This window comes from Peromyscus maniculatus, chromosome 13 (genome assembly GCF_049852395.1).
Source record: "Peromyscus maniculatus bairdii isolate BWxNUB_F1_BW_parent chromosome 13, HU_Pman_BW_mat_3.1, whole genome shotgun sequence".
Lineage (NCBI taxonomy): Eukaryota > Metazoa > Chordata > Mammalia > Rodentia > Cricetidae > Peromyscus > Peromyscus maniculatus.
Window position 1 is genome coordinate 29,133,885 of NC_134864.1, and position 18,304 is coordinate 29,152,188.

The 18,304-nt window shown below is 45.1% G+C and overlaps 1 protein-coding gene across 3 annotated transcripts in view; it reads left to right on the forward strand.

The window, feature by feature from the left end:
- Nucleotides 1-4,293, forward strand: part of Myom1 (myomesin 1) — a 127,417-nt gene extending 123,124 nt beyond the window's left edge. For 2 of the 3 annotated variants that reach the window (XM_076549895.1, XM_006972255.4), the window contains one exon: nucleotides 3,500-4,293. In XM_076549895.1, the coding sequence (XP_076406010.1) occupies nucleotides 3,500-3,793 (294 nt within the window). In that variant the 3' untranslated portion in view covers nucleotides 3,794-4,293. The remainder of the gene's footprint in view (nucleotides 1-3,499) is intronic. The other variant, XM_076549896.1, reaches the window with a different exon arrangement.
- Nucleotides 4,294-18,304: the final 14,011 nt, after the last annotated feature.

The following is an 18,304-nucleotide window of genomic DNA, read 5'->3' on the forward strand; positions in this document are numbered from 1 at the left end:
CTCCCTCTGTCTCTTCCCTGGCATCCGTACTTCACCAGAATAGCCAGATACAGGGTGAGAAGTTCAGTGTTCCAGTCATGATGTCTGGTCAGCCCAGCGTCAGGATGAAAGTTTGTCTTGTGACGCTATATTTAGGCCATTTCTCCAGAGGCACATTTAAAAACCAACAGAAGCCATTAGGTTGTATGAAAATGAACCTGAAAACATTTGCTCATAACCCTGTAACAAAACAAGAAATTATTCCAGCACACACTGGAAGGTGGCCCATGTTATTAAGAGTCTCATGGCTACAGGGAACACTCTGCCTCATAAGTTTCTATTAGCTCCATCTCCGATGAAAACCAACTTCTCTACACTTGGTATTAAACTGGTGTTTCCTGGTTTCACATAATCTGAAATGAAATGAACATTATTTCTAACCTGTAAACCAGGCAGAGTGGTACTTGCCTGTAGTCAAAGAACTCAGCAGGGGAATTTAGAGTTCAAGGTCACCTTTGGCTACATAGCCAGACCCCATATCAATAAAAATAAGGTTAATAAAACTCTTACGGGTCCGGAGAGACCAGCAGTGAAGTAAAACCTTTTCCCACTGAAAGGGCATCACTGTCTGTGACGGTGGGGGCGGGGGAGATGGCCACAGCGAAGCAGGGCTGTGGATTCCGTTCAGTGCACTTCTCTGCAGGTGGAACATATCACAGTCAACTCTAAGCTCCGCCTTTGAGAGCAGCTTCTGTTCTCAAACTGTCTTTTCTGCTTTCCTCACTTAACGAGGTTGAAGTCACTGGGCAGCCGTAAAAATTAGGAGAGAAAGTATGAGAAGCTCTTGAATCCACAGCTCAGATCTGAGGGATGGGTGCTAGTTTTCCACAGTGCTCACAGTGTTTGGGATTTCTGTTTGATTTAGTTACATTTTGCCCCAAGTAATCACTAATTTCCAAAATTATTTACTTTGTCTGTTCAGATACATTTAATGACAATGGTTTGGCTCATTTAAAAGTCATTACATGTATGTATTTATTTATTGGAGGACATGCCATAACATGTATGGAAGTCAGGGTACAACTTGCTAGTATCAGTTTTCTCCTTCCGCAGTGTGGCACTGGGGGACTGAACTCGGGCCACTCGGTTTGGCAGCAAGTGTCTTTACCCACTGAGCCACCTCTCTGGCTTGTACTTTTCTTTCTGAAATGTACCCGTAGAGTAATTCAGTAAAAATGTTAATTAAAACTGGCATGGTGACACCTACTTATAAAGCCCAGCACTCGAGAGGTATAGACAAGAACATCACAGGTCTAGCCTGAGCTACACAGCCTGCCTCAAAAACTTGCTAACTAATGATGAGGTGTAAGCAGGCTTCATGATTTACCCAACTTTGCTCCCGTAGAAGAGGCCATAAATGGCCGGGTGGTGGTGGTGCACGCCTTTAATCCCAGCACTCGGGAGGCAGAGGCAGGTGGATCTTTGTGAGTTCGAGGCTAGCCTGGTCTACCGAGCAAGTTCCAGGAAAGGCGCAAAGCTACACAGAGAAACCCTGTCTTGAAAAACCAAAAAAAAAAAAGAGGCCATAAATGATAACATAAGATCCACACTCCTTTCCTAGCAATGCCAACTCTGTCCCTAGTCAAGATCATGTAATTTAGCATCGCTAGCTATGGAGAAGAGAACAAAAGACACAGTGAAGTGTAACATATCTACCTGGACTGCAGTGCTAAGGGACATGCATCAAAAATGCAAGCAGTGGCAAATGCAGGCAAAGATGTGGGGAAACTGAATTACTTATACATTGTTGGTAGGATGTAAGCCAAAATCATATCAGCTTAAGCAAGAGAGCTTGGTAGTTTCTAGGGAGAAAAGTGAATCATCTATTTATCATACATCCCAGCAACTGCACCTGGGCATTTAGCCCAGAGAAATGGAAGCGTTAACATATAGAGCCTGTACCCTTTCTTCGTAAGAGCCCCAGACTGGAAATGGTACATGTGACCGTTAGGGACATGCACATCACTAGTCAGCCAGGAAGGACAGCAAGGAATCACGCTGACACAAAGCAGCAGCATGGAAAGTTTGCATGCTGTAGATTGTGTCCATGTGACATTTTTGAAATGACGTTTCATAAATGGAAAAAGGAGTAGCAGTTGCTGGAGACTGAGAACAGAGCTGACAATCAAAATGCAAAGATATGGAGCACGGTCTCAGTGGATTCATCTATAGTGCAACTCCCACACCTTAGGCTTGGGAATCACTGCAGAAGGGGTGGGGAGCAGAATGATGGTATGAGCCAAGGGATCAGGGAGTCACTGTGAGTCTCCGACTAGCATCAGAAGCTACACCCACAAAGTCTCACCAACATGACTTCCTAAACATGAGCTGAACAAGGACGACATCAATGGACATGCTAAAGTGGATGGGGAAAAGACCAAGAAACCTCAACCCTACACAAAGATCTACAGGCAGCTAAGGAATGCTGAGGGCCAGAGAAAAAGTCTTCCCTAGGGAAGAGAGAGTCAACTGGTTATTCAATACCAAATGGCCAGCCCTGAAAAACACACATGCAAGTAACACTACACAGACTGAGTAGGTTATATTTAGGAATATATACATACATACATACACACATATACATATATGAATGTAACCACAGTTAATGAAACAAGAGGCCATGAATTTGAAAGAGAGCAAGAAAGGGTATATGGGAGGTTTTGGAAGGAGGAAAGAGAAGGGGGGAAATGATGAAATTATAATCTCAGAAATTGTATTATAATCTCAAAAAATAAAAGGTAATAAAAAAAAAAGAACAGGGTTGAAAAGTTGGGGTGGGCCATGCAGCTTTTGAAGGACAGCACAAAGGGAACGTGTGATGATGGAAACATGTGCATACAAAACGTTACACGTTGACTAGAACAGTCTAACACACGGGCCTCTGTAGTGCTTCTGAGAGTTGCATGGGAATCTTGCCATTCTCCCAGCGAGGCAAAGTAAAGCTGCAGCCTCAATGTCAGCGTTTTAGAAGAGAGTTTCAACACGACCGGGAACGTTTCATTTGGGGTGCATTGAGGCCAAGCAAGCACCTTTGGAACAACGCAGATCAGCGGGGGTCCAGGGAGCTGAAGAAAATGAGCAAGATGGAATGGGAAAATTAGTTAATTATGCAGAGCAGCTGCTGCCGGTCCACCGCTGGGCTCGGTGACGCAAATGAAACGCGGAAGGGAGCGGGTGGTGAGTACAGAGAGAGATTTCTCTACTGATACAGCCCAGAGGCCACACCAGAGCAAAAGGCATCTGGGTGTTTATGAAGGAAAGTGGAGAGGGACAATAAGCACTCTAGACTCCCCAGAGCCCTGCCAGCCCTTCCAGATGCTCCCCACACGGTACCTCGGAGTGTGACCACAGGTGCCAGCACATAACTACTTTAAACCCCGGCCTGGGAGCCGTAATAACTACCCTTTATAGGAAGTTGGGTCAGCTTCCTCACCTGCCTTCCCATAAACCTGTCTTGCAGGCACTCAATCTCACTTGTAACGTGTGGGGCGACCCAACCCCTGAGGTGTCCTGGCTGAAAAACGAGAAGCCACTGGCCTCCGATGACCACTGCAGCCTCAAGTTTGAGGCCGGGAAGACGGCCTTCTTCACCATCTCAGGGGTGAGCACCGCGGATTCTGGCAAGTACGGGCTGGTAGTGAAGAACAAGTACGGCTCCGAGACCAGCGACTTCACGGTCAGCGTGTTCATCCCGGAGGAGGAAGCTCGCAAGGGCGCCCCCGAGCCCCAGAAAGGCAACCACAAGTCCAAGTGAGCGGAGCCTGGCTGGAGCTGAGGAGAGCCAGGGCCCGCTGAGCCACCCACCCACCATGCTGCTGGGGTGAAAACGATCTGGGTGACAGATGGGGAAGGGCTCCCGGTGTCTCCCCGTTTTCTGCTGGCCCGGGAGGAAGTTATCATCAGATCTCTTATTCATACATATGAGGCACCGATTAGTGACACTGTAAGGATTTTTCTCTGCAGTTCATATGGTAAAGCACTTTAGGAAATGGTTTGAAGGAAGAAGGCCAGGAGATGGTGGAGAGATGTTGAGTGAGAGCAGAAGAAAGGGGGCAGAGTTGGAAGCAGAGGAAGTTTTACCTGTGAGTTCTTAGGGGTGGTGTCTGCACTTGCCATTCAGTGAAAACAGAAGCACACTGTGGAGGCCGTGAGTGTGGCTGGTCACTGCCGCTGTAGTGATGGTGCCTTTCTGACGGCAGCCTCGTGATGTGGCCTCCCTCCGTATGAATAAAGAGTCTCCTGCCTTTCCTCTTCCCCCTCGTGTCTCTCTGACCCTCACCATGTCGCGGCTTGGGTGGGGCTTTCCTACCTGCGGTAGCTCATCTCCCGATTTACAGCCTTGGGGCAAAAACAATACCTTCTGGACATAGTCAGATGAACCTGAGGTCAACGGAGGCTCAGAGTTCAAAATCACACCGACACTGCACATCTGATCACTTAGCCGACACTCCACCATTAAGAGGGAATAGTCATTGATTAAAATGTGCCAGTTAATTATGACAAGATGGCATAATGCTGAAGAGTCCACACCTCCTTTCTCCTGTCAAAGGTGGGTATCTTAGTCTATGTAATACTGCTAGAACAGAACACCTGAAACGGAGTAACTTATAATGGAAAGAGATTGATTAATTTTTGTTTTGTTTTTTGTTTTTTCGAGACAGGGTTTCTCTGTGTAGCTTGGCGCCTTTCCTGGATCTCGCTCTGTAGATCAGGCTGGCCTCGAACTCACAAAGATCCGCCTGGCTCTGCCTCCCGAGTGCTGGGATTAAAGGCGTGCGCCACCAACGTCCAGCGAGATTAATATTTTGATTTTCTAGAGGCTCCAGAGTCCAAGATCAAAAGGCTGGTATCTGGCAGGGATGGGCTGGAATCTTGTCGGGGACCTTTTTGCTGTCCTGTCTGGTGACAGAAGGGGGAGCAGCAAGAGAGTGAACTCTCAGAGGACAGGAAGTTAGGTCCAAACTCACCTTTTACCCAGGAGCCCTCTCCAGAGGCAACTAAACCATCTACTGTGTACCCTAACTGCGTCTGAACACTGTCAGAGAGAAGTTTCTGGTTGGGAACATTGGGGGCACATTCCAGCTGTGACAGTAAGACTGAAGCAGAGACGTCCCCATTCAGGAGAAATGGTTCCTACGCACATAGAGCTTTAAAATGTTCTGGGCAGAAGTGGGCTCTGACTGATTGTTGGACATTCGCTGCCCAGCCGAGTGTCTGCTGCTGCGCACAGGACGCAGGCAGGAGCAGGGTGCCGAGTTCTCGCTGTAACTTGGAGCTCGTTTCATGAGAAGGAGGTGTTAGCTGGCTCTCACTGTGGCCCCCTCTTCGGTGATGGCAGGCCTCACTTCCACGTTGGTTCTCATCATGGGGCCCTCACCAAAGCCAGTGGGACGGCCTGATCTTGGCCGCCCTGCTTCTAAACCAAAGAAACTTCATTTCTTTGCAAAGCCAGCAGGCTTCAGGTTCTTCAATACAGAAAACTATATACATTTGAGCATGGATGGTAAATGTGCTTCTGGAAACCAAGCGAACCCCGAGAAGGTGGCTGTCCAGACAAAGTCTAAATTCTCCTGCCTCAGCACAAAGGCTGCCTACCTGACAGGAAGCCTGGGAGCAGGAGAGTCCAGCAGTGGCAGTCCCCCAGGCACCCTCCACAGAACCCACAATACAGCACACATGAGCAAGAGCCAGAGGCAGAGTTCCGGTGTTAGGGACAAGGGGGGGGGGCGTGGGGGAGCAGCGCCCAGCACCCTGCCCTGGGACTACCCAGGCTCAAGAAGAAGGCATGTTGAATCACTTGAAAACAAAATCGAGATACCACGTTCTGATTTCTGAAATCGTATGAGAACATGAAACCAACATGTTGCTCCCACCATGGGACAGAAGGACGTGATGGGACAGGGAAGCGGGGAGGGAGAGAGGAATGTTATATTCAGGGCAATATTTGCTGAGATTCCTCAACAAACTGATTCTAAGAATTATTCCAGCCATTATAGTGACCAAACTATATTATCCACACCCAATCCAGTAACTTTTAAATCTGTTTTTGTTGTTGTTTGTTTGTTTGTTTGTTTGTTTTTTGAGACAGGGTTTCTCTGTGTGGCTTTGTGCCTTTCCTGGAACTCACTTTGGAGACCAGGTTAGCCTCGAACTCACAGAGATCCGCCTGGCTCTGCCTCCCAAGTGCTGGGATTAAAGGCGTGCGCCACCACTGCCCGGCCTTAAATCTATTTCTAAGTAGAAAAACACAACTAAAACCATAGCCATGTCTGTGTAACAGTGCTAAAATTTCCTCCTAACATATAATTCATGAATCTGTGACCTGCTACAGGTAGGCTATTGGTATAGTCCTATTAGAACACAGAAAAATCTGTTCTTATAAAATTAATATATACTAAGGGCAACTGACAAATTCTGAAACATTTCTAAGTTCTTGAAGTGCATCCTTACATTTTTTTTCTGTTTAAAATTTAGTCATTGAGGGCTGGAGACATGGCTGAGTGGTTAAGAGCACTGAATGCTCCTCCAGAGGACCGTGGTTGAATCTCAGCACCTACATGGCAGCTCATAACTGTCTGTAACTCTAGTTCCAAGGGATCCAACATACTCACACAGACATATATGTAAGCAAAACACCAATGCACATAAAATTTTTTAATTTTAAAAAAGTCTCAAAATTTTAATCATTAAAAAATAGTCTTAGGGCTATTCTTTATAATATTAAAAATTCTCTTTAATTTGTTAAATTATATTTATCAATTGATATTTTTTCCATTTTAATCATTGCTGTTATCCAACTTAAAACATTACCAAGAAATTAACCTTAATTGCCCATTAAACTAAGTATATAAATATGGAAAATTTGAGTTCTCTTAAATGTTCTCATGTTATATAAATTTAAAATGATAGCCAAACATTTTAAGTTTAGAATCAGAAACCTAAGCTGCTCCTAGGCTAAATTACCTAAAAACATTCCAAGTGCATAAAAATAAAATATATGGACTGGAAAGACAGTTCAGTCCATAAAGTACTGGCCGCAGATGTGAGGAGCAGCGTTTGATCACATAAGAAGTCGGGATGGTGCACTTGTAATCCCAGCACTGAGAGGCAGCAACTGAAGGATTCTAGGGCTTTCTGACAGCTAGCCTATCGAAGACTAAGGGGGTCCAGCCCCTCAATAGTCCCCTCCCAGGGTCCGGGAAGAATCTACAACCAGCTGATAATTAATCTTTGATGTAAAGAAATGAGTCTATGTACACGAAACTCCTTAGTTCATACACTTTATTATTCTGTGATAGTTCTCTCTCTACACAGCTTCTATTCTGCTCTCATGCCTAGCTCCTTTCTTGCCTGATTTCTCTCTATATTTATCTACTGTCCCCTCTTGGTTCTATCTTAATTCCTTCATCTAGTTCTGTCCCTTCTAGATTCTCATCTGTCTAGTTCTTTCCCCTATCAGCTCCTCTCCCATCTCCTTCTCTCTCATCTGGCTCTTTCTCACCTTGTTCTTCCCCATCTGGCTCTTCCTCATCTTCCATCTTGTTCCTCTAGTACTGTCTTCTAGCCTTTCAATCTAGTTCTTCCCCATCTCAGTTCGTTCCTCTCAAGTTCTTACCCATCTAGTTCTTCCATTCTCTTTTCTCTTCTCTGCCCTGTGCCCTGGAAGTCCCGGTATATAAAGAGAGGGTCCGAGCTAAATTGTGTAAAGCTATTACTTAATGTCCACCTCACCTAGGCAGTGTCTCCTTGTGGAATTTACTGTAAGTCAGGAGACTTGCATGTGGGCTGCTATCATTGTTAGTCCTCGGAAGTTGGGCGCCCCCCTGGGCGGTGTTTCCTGGAGTCCTTGAAAGTGGCTAAGGGAGATACCTGATTCCAGAGAAAGCCTTTCCCCGAGGCTGTTCACCAAACACCGGGAATGTGTATGTCCAGAGAGTGATCAGTCCACACTGTTAGCCCTTCTTAGGGAAAAGTCAATTGGGAAAACTATGAAGGCACTGTGCAAAGGCAGCTTAGACTAAACAAAAAACAGTAATAATAAAAAATATCACCAACTGACACAGAATAGCCCTGTGAGCTTTCCATCTGCCTGGAGGTGGTTCTGGGGAGAAAAAAATTAACAGATTCCTCAAGTCCGTAATGGCTGCATGTGGGGTCCACATTTACAGCTTGGCATGGTGTAGGAGTCCCGAGCCAAGAACACCCCTGAAAATGGAAATGATGCCTGGAGTCCATAGAAGCAAATGTTAAACTATATTACAAGGGATGTCTGTGTCTAGCCACAAAGGATCACTGTTAGGAGGATTGTCCTTGCATGAGCAGCCAGCAAACCTGGCTAAATATAAAGCAGAAAATGCCTGGGGCCTGGGCTAGTGCGCGCGCGCGCACACACACACACACACACACACACACACACACACACACACACACAGGACTCTGATTCCTAAGGGGGCTGGGCATGAGTTACAGCAACAGCTGTGACTTCTCCAGCTGCTTGCTTGGATGGAGAGCTCAGGCTACCATTCAGGCTCACTGAACTGAAGAGAGGAAGCCGGAACTTCAAAACGGTTGAGGTGTCAAGACTGCCTGGGGAGCTCATTAGAGGCCAGAGGGCTGCAGTGATGCAGATGGTGGGGATGAGTTCTGGAAGGAGCCACTGGAGGGGTGCAGACAAAACATTCTTGAAGCTCACTCAGGCTGGAAATGGTTCCCGTTGCCACCAGCACACATGAACAGTGATACCGGGGCACTGGGCAGGCTCCGCAGAAGCTTCTCACTTCAACCCTAGAGGCCAACAGTCCCCGCCTGAAAGCTGCTCCAGATCCTAAAGCTAAAACAGAATCTGCAAGCATGTGGAGAGACGGCTCAGTGGCTAAGTGTGCTTGCTTTGAAAGCCTAGGATAGGAGTTCAGATCCTCAGCATTCACCTAAGAAACCAGTTATGGCTTCAGGTGCCTATAATTCATGGGAGCAGAGACAAGAGTGCTCACTGCCAAAATGAGTGAGGTTCTGGCTCCTTGAGAGACCTGCCTCAGTGCAGTAAGTCAGAAAGTAATAGAGAAAGACAGCTCGCGTGTTTTTCTGGTCTCTGCATGTGTACATACAGGCACACATGTATGCATACACACACACACACACAGGCACACGTGTGTATGCACAACACATACACATGCTCCCCCCTACACACACACATGTAAGGAAGCTTCAAAAGGATGGAATTTCTGTAAGAGCGGGGACTATGTGTCAGGATAACATGCACACCCTTCAGATGAACACAGCACCTCACGGTGTAACAGTCACAACAGCAAGAATCCAATCCAAGTTTATCAGGCTTGTACACCAGGCGTGTTGCTCCTGTGAGAGCGTGATGGGCAGGCCCAATATTCAGTCTCCAGCACCCAAAATAAACACAAATAACACATTAGTATACCTGCAAAGAAGTAGGAAGGTAATCGCCGATGAGCAGAAGAAAAATAGTCATAAAAATAAGCCCAGAAATGACGTGCATATGCAACTCACGACAGAGCACATGTTAAGTATGCAAATACATAACTTAAAGCAGTCATTATAAATATAGTACTGGCTACAGCTGGTAGCACAGGCCTGTAATGCCAGCTAATAGGGAGGCTGTGGCAGGAGGATCATGAGTTCAAAGTCTGCCTGGGCAGCTTTGTCTCAAGATGAAAAATAGGAGGGCTGAGAGTGTCGCTCACTTATCTACTCCTTGTATAGAGCAAGTGAACGCTAAATTCAGTCCCTAGTACTGCAAAAAGAACATCGTCCATACATCCAGGAAACAGGAAGAAAGAATAAATACATTCAATAGGACATGGAAGACTAAAATATCATGAATTTGCAAAAGAAAAATATTCGTAAAAATCCTTGAAGCAGTCAGAAAACCATGAATTATACTCCAGAGGAACAAAGGTAGACTATCAGAAGACTTTGCTTCATGGGCTTTAGAAACCAGGGGACGGTGAAGCTAGAGCTTTAAAGTACCATGACTCAGAGGGTGAAGGCACTTGTCACCAAGCCTGATGACCTGAGTTCGGTCCCCGTGACTCACAATGTGGAAGGAGAGGACCAACTCCCATGGATTGTCTTCACGAACATGCTGGAGCACCTATGCAACCCCCCCCCCAACACACACACACACACACACACACACACACACACACACACAGAGTCTTATTTAGGGCTTTTATTTCTGTGAAGAGACACCATAACCACGGCAACTGTCATGAAGGAAAACATTTCATTGGGGCTGGCTTACAGTTCAGAGGTTCAGTCCATTATCTTCATGGTGGGAAGTATAGTGGCATGCAGGCAGACATGGTGCTGGAGAAGCAGCTGAGAATTCTACATTTAGATTGGCAGGCAGCAGGAAGAGGGGTGCCACTGAGCCTGGCTTAAGCATCTGAAACCCCAAAGCCCACACCCACACTTCCTCCAACAACAAGGCCACACCTCCCAACAGTGCCCCTCCCTATGAGCCTAAGGGGACCATTTTCATTCAGACCACCACATACACCCACACCTGCTGAAAATATTATACAAAAACTAAAGGAAAATGGACTTTTTTTTTCAACCATACATTTACTGTTTACATTCAGGAAGGGATTTTTACACAGGCAATGGTTAACAAATTATAAAGCATATTTTTGAAATTAAATATTTTACAATTTTACAAGCAAAAGTTTTAGAAATTATCTAAGAAATTGTTAAAAAACATATCTAGATGAGAAAGTTGTTGATAAGAAGGAGCACAGATGAAACATGATCAAGAGAATCTTAGCTGAGTGTTTTCCCTGCTGTCTGAGGAGAGACGGAGATTATATTGTAAAAAGGACACGCAACTTTTTTTTTGTTTGTTTTTTGTTTTTTTGTTTTTGTTTTTCGAGACAGGGTTTCTCTGTGTAGCTTTGCGCCTTTCCTGGAACTCACTTGATAGCCCAGGTTGGCCTCGAACTCACAGAGATCCGCCTGGCTCTGCCTCCAGAGTGCTGGGATTAAAGGCGTGCGCCACCACCGCCCGGCGCACACAACATTTCAACACGCCATACTCCTCGGTAAAATGAACTTTCTCTGGCAAACTAAAGCCGAGAAATCTACTGCCCACGGACCTGTGCTGCAGAAAATGTTAAAGTTCCTCCAACAAAGGCAGACGTGGGCACCAGGTGGGAATTCAGATCCATGTAGAAGTGACAGCGATGTAAATACACGGCTAATGGTGGAACAGATTTTCCCATTTCCTGTGTCTTCCCTTGCTCCTGGTGCACTTCACCTAGCCCAACATTGAGCACCAGCACACCAGTCTACCAACCTGTATCAGTGCCAGGCTTCTCCAGTCTCAGGGAGAGTCTCATCAAAGGTGTCACATGGGGAAAGATGTCGGCCTGCCTGGACAACTCTACCACCCCTCTACCCCCCAATTCTATCTTGGGCTGGGCCACTTTGGAGGCTCCTGCAGTGCCTGACTGTGGTGGCCCAGGAGAAGAGGAGGATGCCCAGGCTGGAAAGCTATTTAGGGAGTAAAATGAGTAAGTCTTGGCTGGGGTTTACAGAATGATAAAACAGAGAACTGATCAGGAGGACTCACCTACCTATATGCGAGAGCAACTGGGTAGATTGATGGTTTTGCAGCCAAAAAAGAGGCCATTTAGAGACAGATGGGGAGATAGTGTGAAATGTAGCATAATAGCAAAAATAACAAGTTTACTAAAAACTCAGAGTAAGAAATGGTGGCTTTAGGGGCTGGCGAGATGGCTCCGTGGTTGAGGACTGGAACTAATAAGTCTTGGTGTGTCAAAGGCTAGAGCTTTAAAGTACCATGACTCAATGGTTGAGGACTGAATCAATCCAGAACCCACATGAATGTTATGTGGCTGTAGCTGCCTGTCTGCAATTTCATCCTCAGAAGGCAGAGACAAGATAGCTCCAAAGCAAGCTAGCTAGAGCATGGGCACATGCAATTATATATGTGTGCCTACACATATGAGAACATACATGCATATGCACACATGTGAAATTGGAAAAAATGAATTATAGTTTTCGAAGGTAACCCCTATAAAGAGTCTTAAATGGCCAGAGCAGGTGATGGGAGACGTGAGTGGAAGCAATGGTCGATGGTGCTTACATGATGATTGAGGCTGAGGTCTAAGAACAAACAGAGAAAATGTGAGTTAAAACACCAGGAACTCTGAATTCTGTTACCGTACATCCCCAAGGCAAAGCCTCTCATCCTTGTGGTGGGTTCATGGCTCAGGAAATCCGCATAACACGGCAAGAAGTTTTTGTTTTGTTTTTTATTTGATTGTTTGATTTTAGAACAGTAGCTGTGTTTAGTAAGTTCCCCAACCGTGAATCTGGAATTTTCTGTGCTGCTTTAGCAGTTATCGTAATGTTTCAGGTAGCACGTGACATTTGTGGAACAGGCTAATAACTAATAACACTGCACTGTTACTAACACAAATTGCGTGTTCTGGTTACTTCCCAGTATCTACCGCTATCATCTGAGGAAGAGATCTTGGGCTTTCTAACAAAGCTAATACAGACTCAAAGGTGCCCATTATATTCTACCTAGGTCTGCACTGTAACTTACCGTGAGGCTTTTAAAAATACACAGCTTCTGTGGACAGTTACCATCCTGACACACAATGACCATCACGGCTGCAGGTACTTGCATTTTAAATACACAGCTTCTGTGGACAGTTACCTTCCTGAGTCACAGTGACCATCGCGGCTACAGATACTTATATTTTGACTTTGACTTCAGTGCTTCAAAGATAAAATCACACAAGAAAAGTTTAAGCTTTTGAAATAACTTCTAATGAATGAGTCAAGATATATATATATATATATATATATATATATATATATATATATAGTCAAGATATATATATATATATCAATCTCTGAAACATTCATGAAAGCTTCCAAAATTACTACACTCATTGATATTAACATTGAAGTAATTTCTTGGGTTTTTTTTTTTTTTTTTTTCAAGACAGGGTTTCTCTGTGTAGCTTTGCACCTTTCCTGGAGCTCACTTGGTAGCCCAGGCTGGCCTCGAACTCACAGAGATCCGCCTGGCTCTGCCTCCCGAGTGCTGGGATTAAAGGCATGCGCCACCACCGCCCAGCAACATTGAAGTAATTTCTAATACCTTAAAAAAAATACTATCATAGTCTAGTGCCAGGAAGCGATGTGATGTTTCTCACTTGCTGACACATACGCTGTTGGTACCCAGGGATCATACAGACTCCATTGTGTGTGTGTGTGTGTGTGTGTGTGTGTGTGTGTGTGTGGCGTAGGCACACGTGTGAGGGTGTCTGCGCCTGTACTCACATGGAGACAGAAGGGTGTTGAATGCCCTCCGAGGTCACTTCCTGTGTTAGTCCTTTGAAACAGGGCGTGCCACTGAACCCCAGCCAACCCCAGTGACCCTCCTGTCTCTGCTTCCCCACCCCGTGAGGGGTTACTGGTGCACACAGGCAAGCTTGGCCTTTCACCTGGGTGCTAGGCATCCACACTCAGGCCCCCATGCTGTTCTTACCCTCTGAGCCATCTCTCTAGTCCCCAGACTCCACCTCTCAGGGCAGGGATTTGCATTTTGAAAAGGAGAGAACTACATGTTTCAAGGTTTGAAAGGACCAGGGATGTCACTGAAGAGTCAAGTATCTATTGGCCCTGTGTGTGCCAGACCCTGGGTTTGAGCCCCAGCAGCAGGAAAACCAACCGGCTCTGGAAAATGATAAGCCTGGAATGAGAGTTCCATGTCACTGGACAAACAGAACTCAAGGACTTCCTTCCAGAGCCAGCTGTGTCCCTTGTATTGTTCTGTGTCCTTTATCTGATGGCTCTAGGGCTAATATTGGCGGCTATCTAAACAGTGCTCAGAGCCTGCCCACGGGAAGCTCCTTCAGGCAGCCCTTCATGCCAGCCGCAGCCCAGACCTGCAGCCCATGAATGCAGTCCTCCCACGCCCTGCTGCTCTCCACGGTTTAGCCTTCTCTGCTGGCTCCCCAGACCTGGGAAGCATCTATGCTCACCAATGACACCTGCCAACACAGGCGCTTCCGGTTCCTTTACTTCCTACACAGTACAGCTCCATTCCCAGAAAGTCACATGGCAAGTGTCCCTTTACACAGCCCCAACCAAGGGCCACGATGCCAAGAGGAGGTTTCGTTATTTTATTTCGTGGAACAGAAATCATCTGCAGAGGGAGACCCTGGAATCAGCAGAGCTGAAACACTCCTCTCCAGAGGCTGCCAGTTTCTGAAGCACGAAAAGGAAGGGGAGACCATGTTGCAAGTGAAATCCAACTCTTGAGTTCCACCCAACTGGAGAAGAAAGCAGTTACCTCTCTGCCGTGTGATTTTAGATCGCCTATCTTCATCACCCACTTATTTAGTAAGTATTTACAGAATTCAGTGTGGTTGGCTCTAGCCTTCAAAGAGCCCTCGGCATGACAGCTGAAAGCCCTCAGCCCTTAAATCCCCGGACTGCCAGCAAGACTCACGTCCAAGTGGAAAGTTACTAACAGCTTTGACCTCTGCACACAGGCTGCTGGAGGCCAAGGAAGTGCACGGGTGAAGAACTGTTCTCTCCAGTGTGTCAGGACAGGGTTCCTCAGGAGTGTCCAGCTATGGGAAAAGACAGAACATAGGTATGACCTGCTCACATAAACATCATGCCTATAAAGAACTAGACTACTGCATTTAAACACTTTTCCATTAGAATGTTCCTTAATTTTTATATTTACTTTGTTTTTCTTTCTTTCCTTTTTTTTTTTTTTTTTGAGACAGAGTTTCTCTGTTTAGTCCTTGCTGTCCTAGAACTCACTCTGTAGACCAGGTTGGCCTCAAACTCAGAGAGCCACCTGCCTCTGCCTCCTGAGTGCTGGGATTGAAGGCATGCAGTCATATTTCCTGAGGTTCCTTGCAGTTAATGTAGTTTCTTGTCCAGGCCACCTTATAATCGTTAGCATTTTTAAAAGCTTGTTGAGGAGCCCTTTAAAAGCTATGTTTTAATAAAGGTTATGCCTTTGAATATAAGTGTCCAAAGTCAGAAAAGCTGTAATAAGGCTCTAATGATAAGCAACTTCATCTGGAGGAATCAAGACATTTTATAAAGATGGCTCATTGGTTAAGAGCATTTACTGCTTTTCCATAGTACTCAAGTTCAGTTCCCATCACCCATGTCAGGAGGCTCAAAACTGTCTGGAACCCCAACACCAGAGGATCTGACACCCTCTTCTGGCCTCTGAAGTACTTGCACACACAGGTGCCCCCTCCCCAAATTAAAAAATAAAGATAATGGGGTTGGGGATTTAGCTCAGCGGTAGAGTGCTTGCCTAGCAAGCACAAGGTCCTGGGTTCGGTCCTCAGCTCCGAAAAAATATAAGGAAAAAATAAGATTTAATTGTATAGCCGGGCGTTGGTGGCGCACGCCTTTAATCCCAGCACTCGGGAGGCAGAGGCAGGCGGATCTCTGTGAGTTCGAGGCCAGCCTGGGCTACCAAGTGAGCTCCAGGAAAGGCGCAAAGCTACACAGAGAAACCCTGTCTCGAAAAACCAAAAAAAAAAAAAATAAAAAAAAAAATAAAAAAAATAAAAAATAAAGATAATGAAAACATATTAAAATACAGTCATGCAAGGGCTCACTTTAGCCTATGAAGGACATTTTGGGGCATCTGATAGGATCTGAGTGGCCAGCAGAAAGCAACATTTATGAAGTACAAGCAGTTGGCTCCCCGGAAGGGCAGGGTGCAGAGCCATTCTGTCTGCTCTGATTGTTAATTCAAAACTAAACTAGGAAAATGCATCACCCAAAGGCCAGACCTATCCAGTAAATGATCGGGCCTTCACTGATAAGTACTTTAAAGCTAAATAAGACAAAAGAGTAGAAGTTAAAATAAACAAACAAAATCCTACTCATTAGTTAAACAATTACTACAGTGGTATGTTGTAGAGATACAATTATATACTATTATTTCTGTATTTATTACATAGAGCTGTGCTTTTTGTTATATGGCGATAGTATATGGATATAATTGCATATTGTTTTTTATAATATAGTTATTTACTATAGAGCTATAAATAAGGTAAAATTAAGGGTCATGAACTTTAAAAATATTGCATAAAGAACTTAAATAACAAAACATTTGAACTTCTGCAGTACCCACAGCTGCGGAAATGCACTGTGTTCCTTGTCAACAGAGGAAGTTGGTTATAAAGACATCATTCAGAACAAGAGTCAAACTCTGGGAACTTCCTTTAAAGGAAATGGGGAAAACAAAATCAGAATGCATTTATTTCTGCTAGCTTTAAAAGACTTTATGTAGGGACCAGCGGGAAGGTTCAGCGGGTAAAAGTGCTTGGCTTGCGTTGTGTAACGAACTTTTCCTGGGGGAGTTGCAGCATACAAGTCTACTCACCACCAGACAGGGAACCCGTGGCAGACCAAAGCACAGACACCACCAAAGTCCAGCTTGGTGACCCAATGAGTTGTACTGAGATTATTTATAGAAATATGGGTGAGGGGTCGGTCACTTAACAAGAGCAGAAATGACTCAAAGAGGGCTGCATCACCAAAGCCCACCCCAGTATGGGTGACAGCTCACAAAGCTGGGGACCTGGAGCACACTGCACAGCCTGTAGGCAGCTCAACAGGTTGGAGAGTGTCCTTTCCAGGTGCCTCGATTGGTCCAAACCTTCCAGGTAGCTTGGCTGGTTTCTGCTTGTTTCAGGCAACTGGTATAGGCTGAGCCTTCCAAGCTTTTATTGCTTTCTCAGGCAGGGAGGAGTCTAGTGAATCTTGTCAATTTCAGGGACTTTCTGAAGATATTTTGAGTTGTTTACCTTCCTGTCTAACGGGCTTCCCTGTCAGAGTGGGTGTTTCAATTTAGGAGAAAACTGGTACACAACAGCATGTAAGCTGATGACCCAGTTTTGGTCCCCAATAAAACCCATGTAAAGGGGAAGGAGAGAACTGATTCCACAAAATTGTCCTCTGACTCTGACTCTCTCTCTCTCTCTCTCTCTCTCTCTCTCTCTCTCTCTCTCTCTCTCTCTCTCTCTCTCTCTCTCCTCTCTCTCTCTCTCTCTCTCTCTCTCTCTCTCTCTCTCTCTCTCTCTCTCTCTCACACACACACACACACACACACACACACACACATACACAATAATAATAAATTTGAGCTGGAAGGGAGGCAGCAGGGGTTAAGAGTACTTACTGCTTTTGCAGGAGACCCACGTTTGTCTCCCGGCACCCACATGGCAGTTCACAACTCCCTGTAACTCCACTTCTAACGGATCTGGCCGCCAAGGGCTCCTGCATGCATGCAATGCACATAAACTCATGCAAGCAAGCACACGTAACATAAATTTAAAAAGCAATAAATACATCATTTTAAAAATGCTTTCTGTGGTTATCAGGTAAATCCCTGGAATTATGCAAAATCCTGACCCATTTTTGCATGTGCTGTGGACTGTGTGCATATGAGCGACAGAATGCTATAATAACAGCTCAGTACTTGCTCTCTCCCTGAGGTGTCCATCTACCTACAGAAAGGTACAGAATCAGTCCATGGTTCCTCGGCCCACAGAGCAGCCTTCCCAAACATTTACCTCAAGAAACCAGGAAAAGTTACACTAAGCACCCAATGTCTTTAAATTAGTCAACTATCAATATGATATTTTTTGGAACATATTAATATTATATATTATATATATATTATACTATTATATAATATATCCAGGGATAATAGATAAGGCATCAGTTTTGCTGTTGTGTCACCCACTTATTCCTTCAGAAAATATTGATTGAGCAAAAACTAGAAGGTTACAAAGATGAGAGACACGTGGATACTTGCCCTCAGGATGCTTCTGAACACTTAACAGGGCAATGAGCAGGCTCTAAACCACAAGTAAAGCCACACATGCACAAGGAAGACAGACAGATGTTCTTAGGAGGGATGTTGCAATTGCCCTTTGGTGAGGTGAGGAAAAGGTAGAATCCAGGATGAGAAAGAGCTCTGTGGAGTGCATTCTCTTCAAGCTTTTACAGGAGGTGAGTTTTGTTCATTTTGAAACCAAAAGGACAATTATTACCATTAGAAATCATCTAGCATCATGAAGGAACCCCAGGAGTAGACAGGTGTACTAGGCATGTGGTTAAACAGATATTTCCAGAAAAAAGATATCCAACAGAAATTGCTCTGTCTTCATGATAGGGTAGATTATTTACTTCAAAAGTCATATAT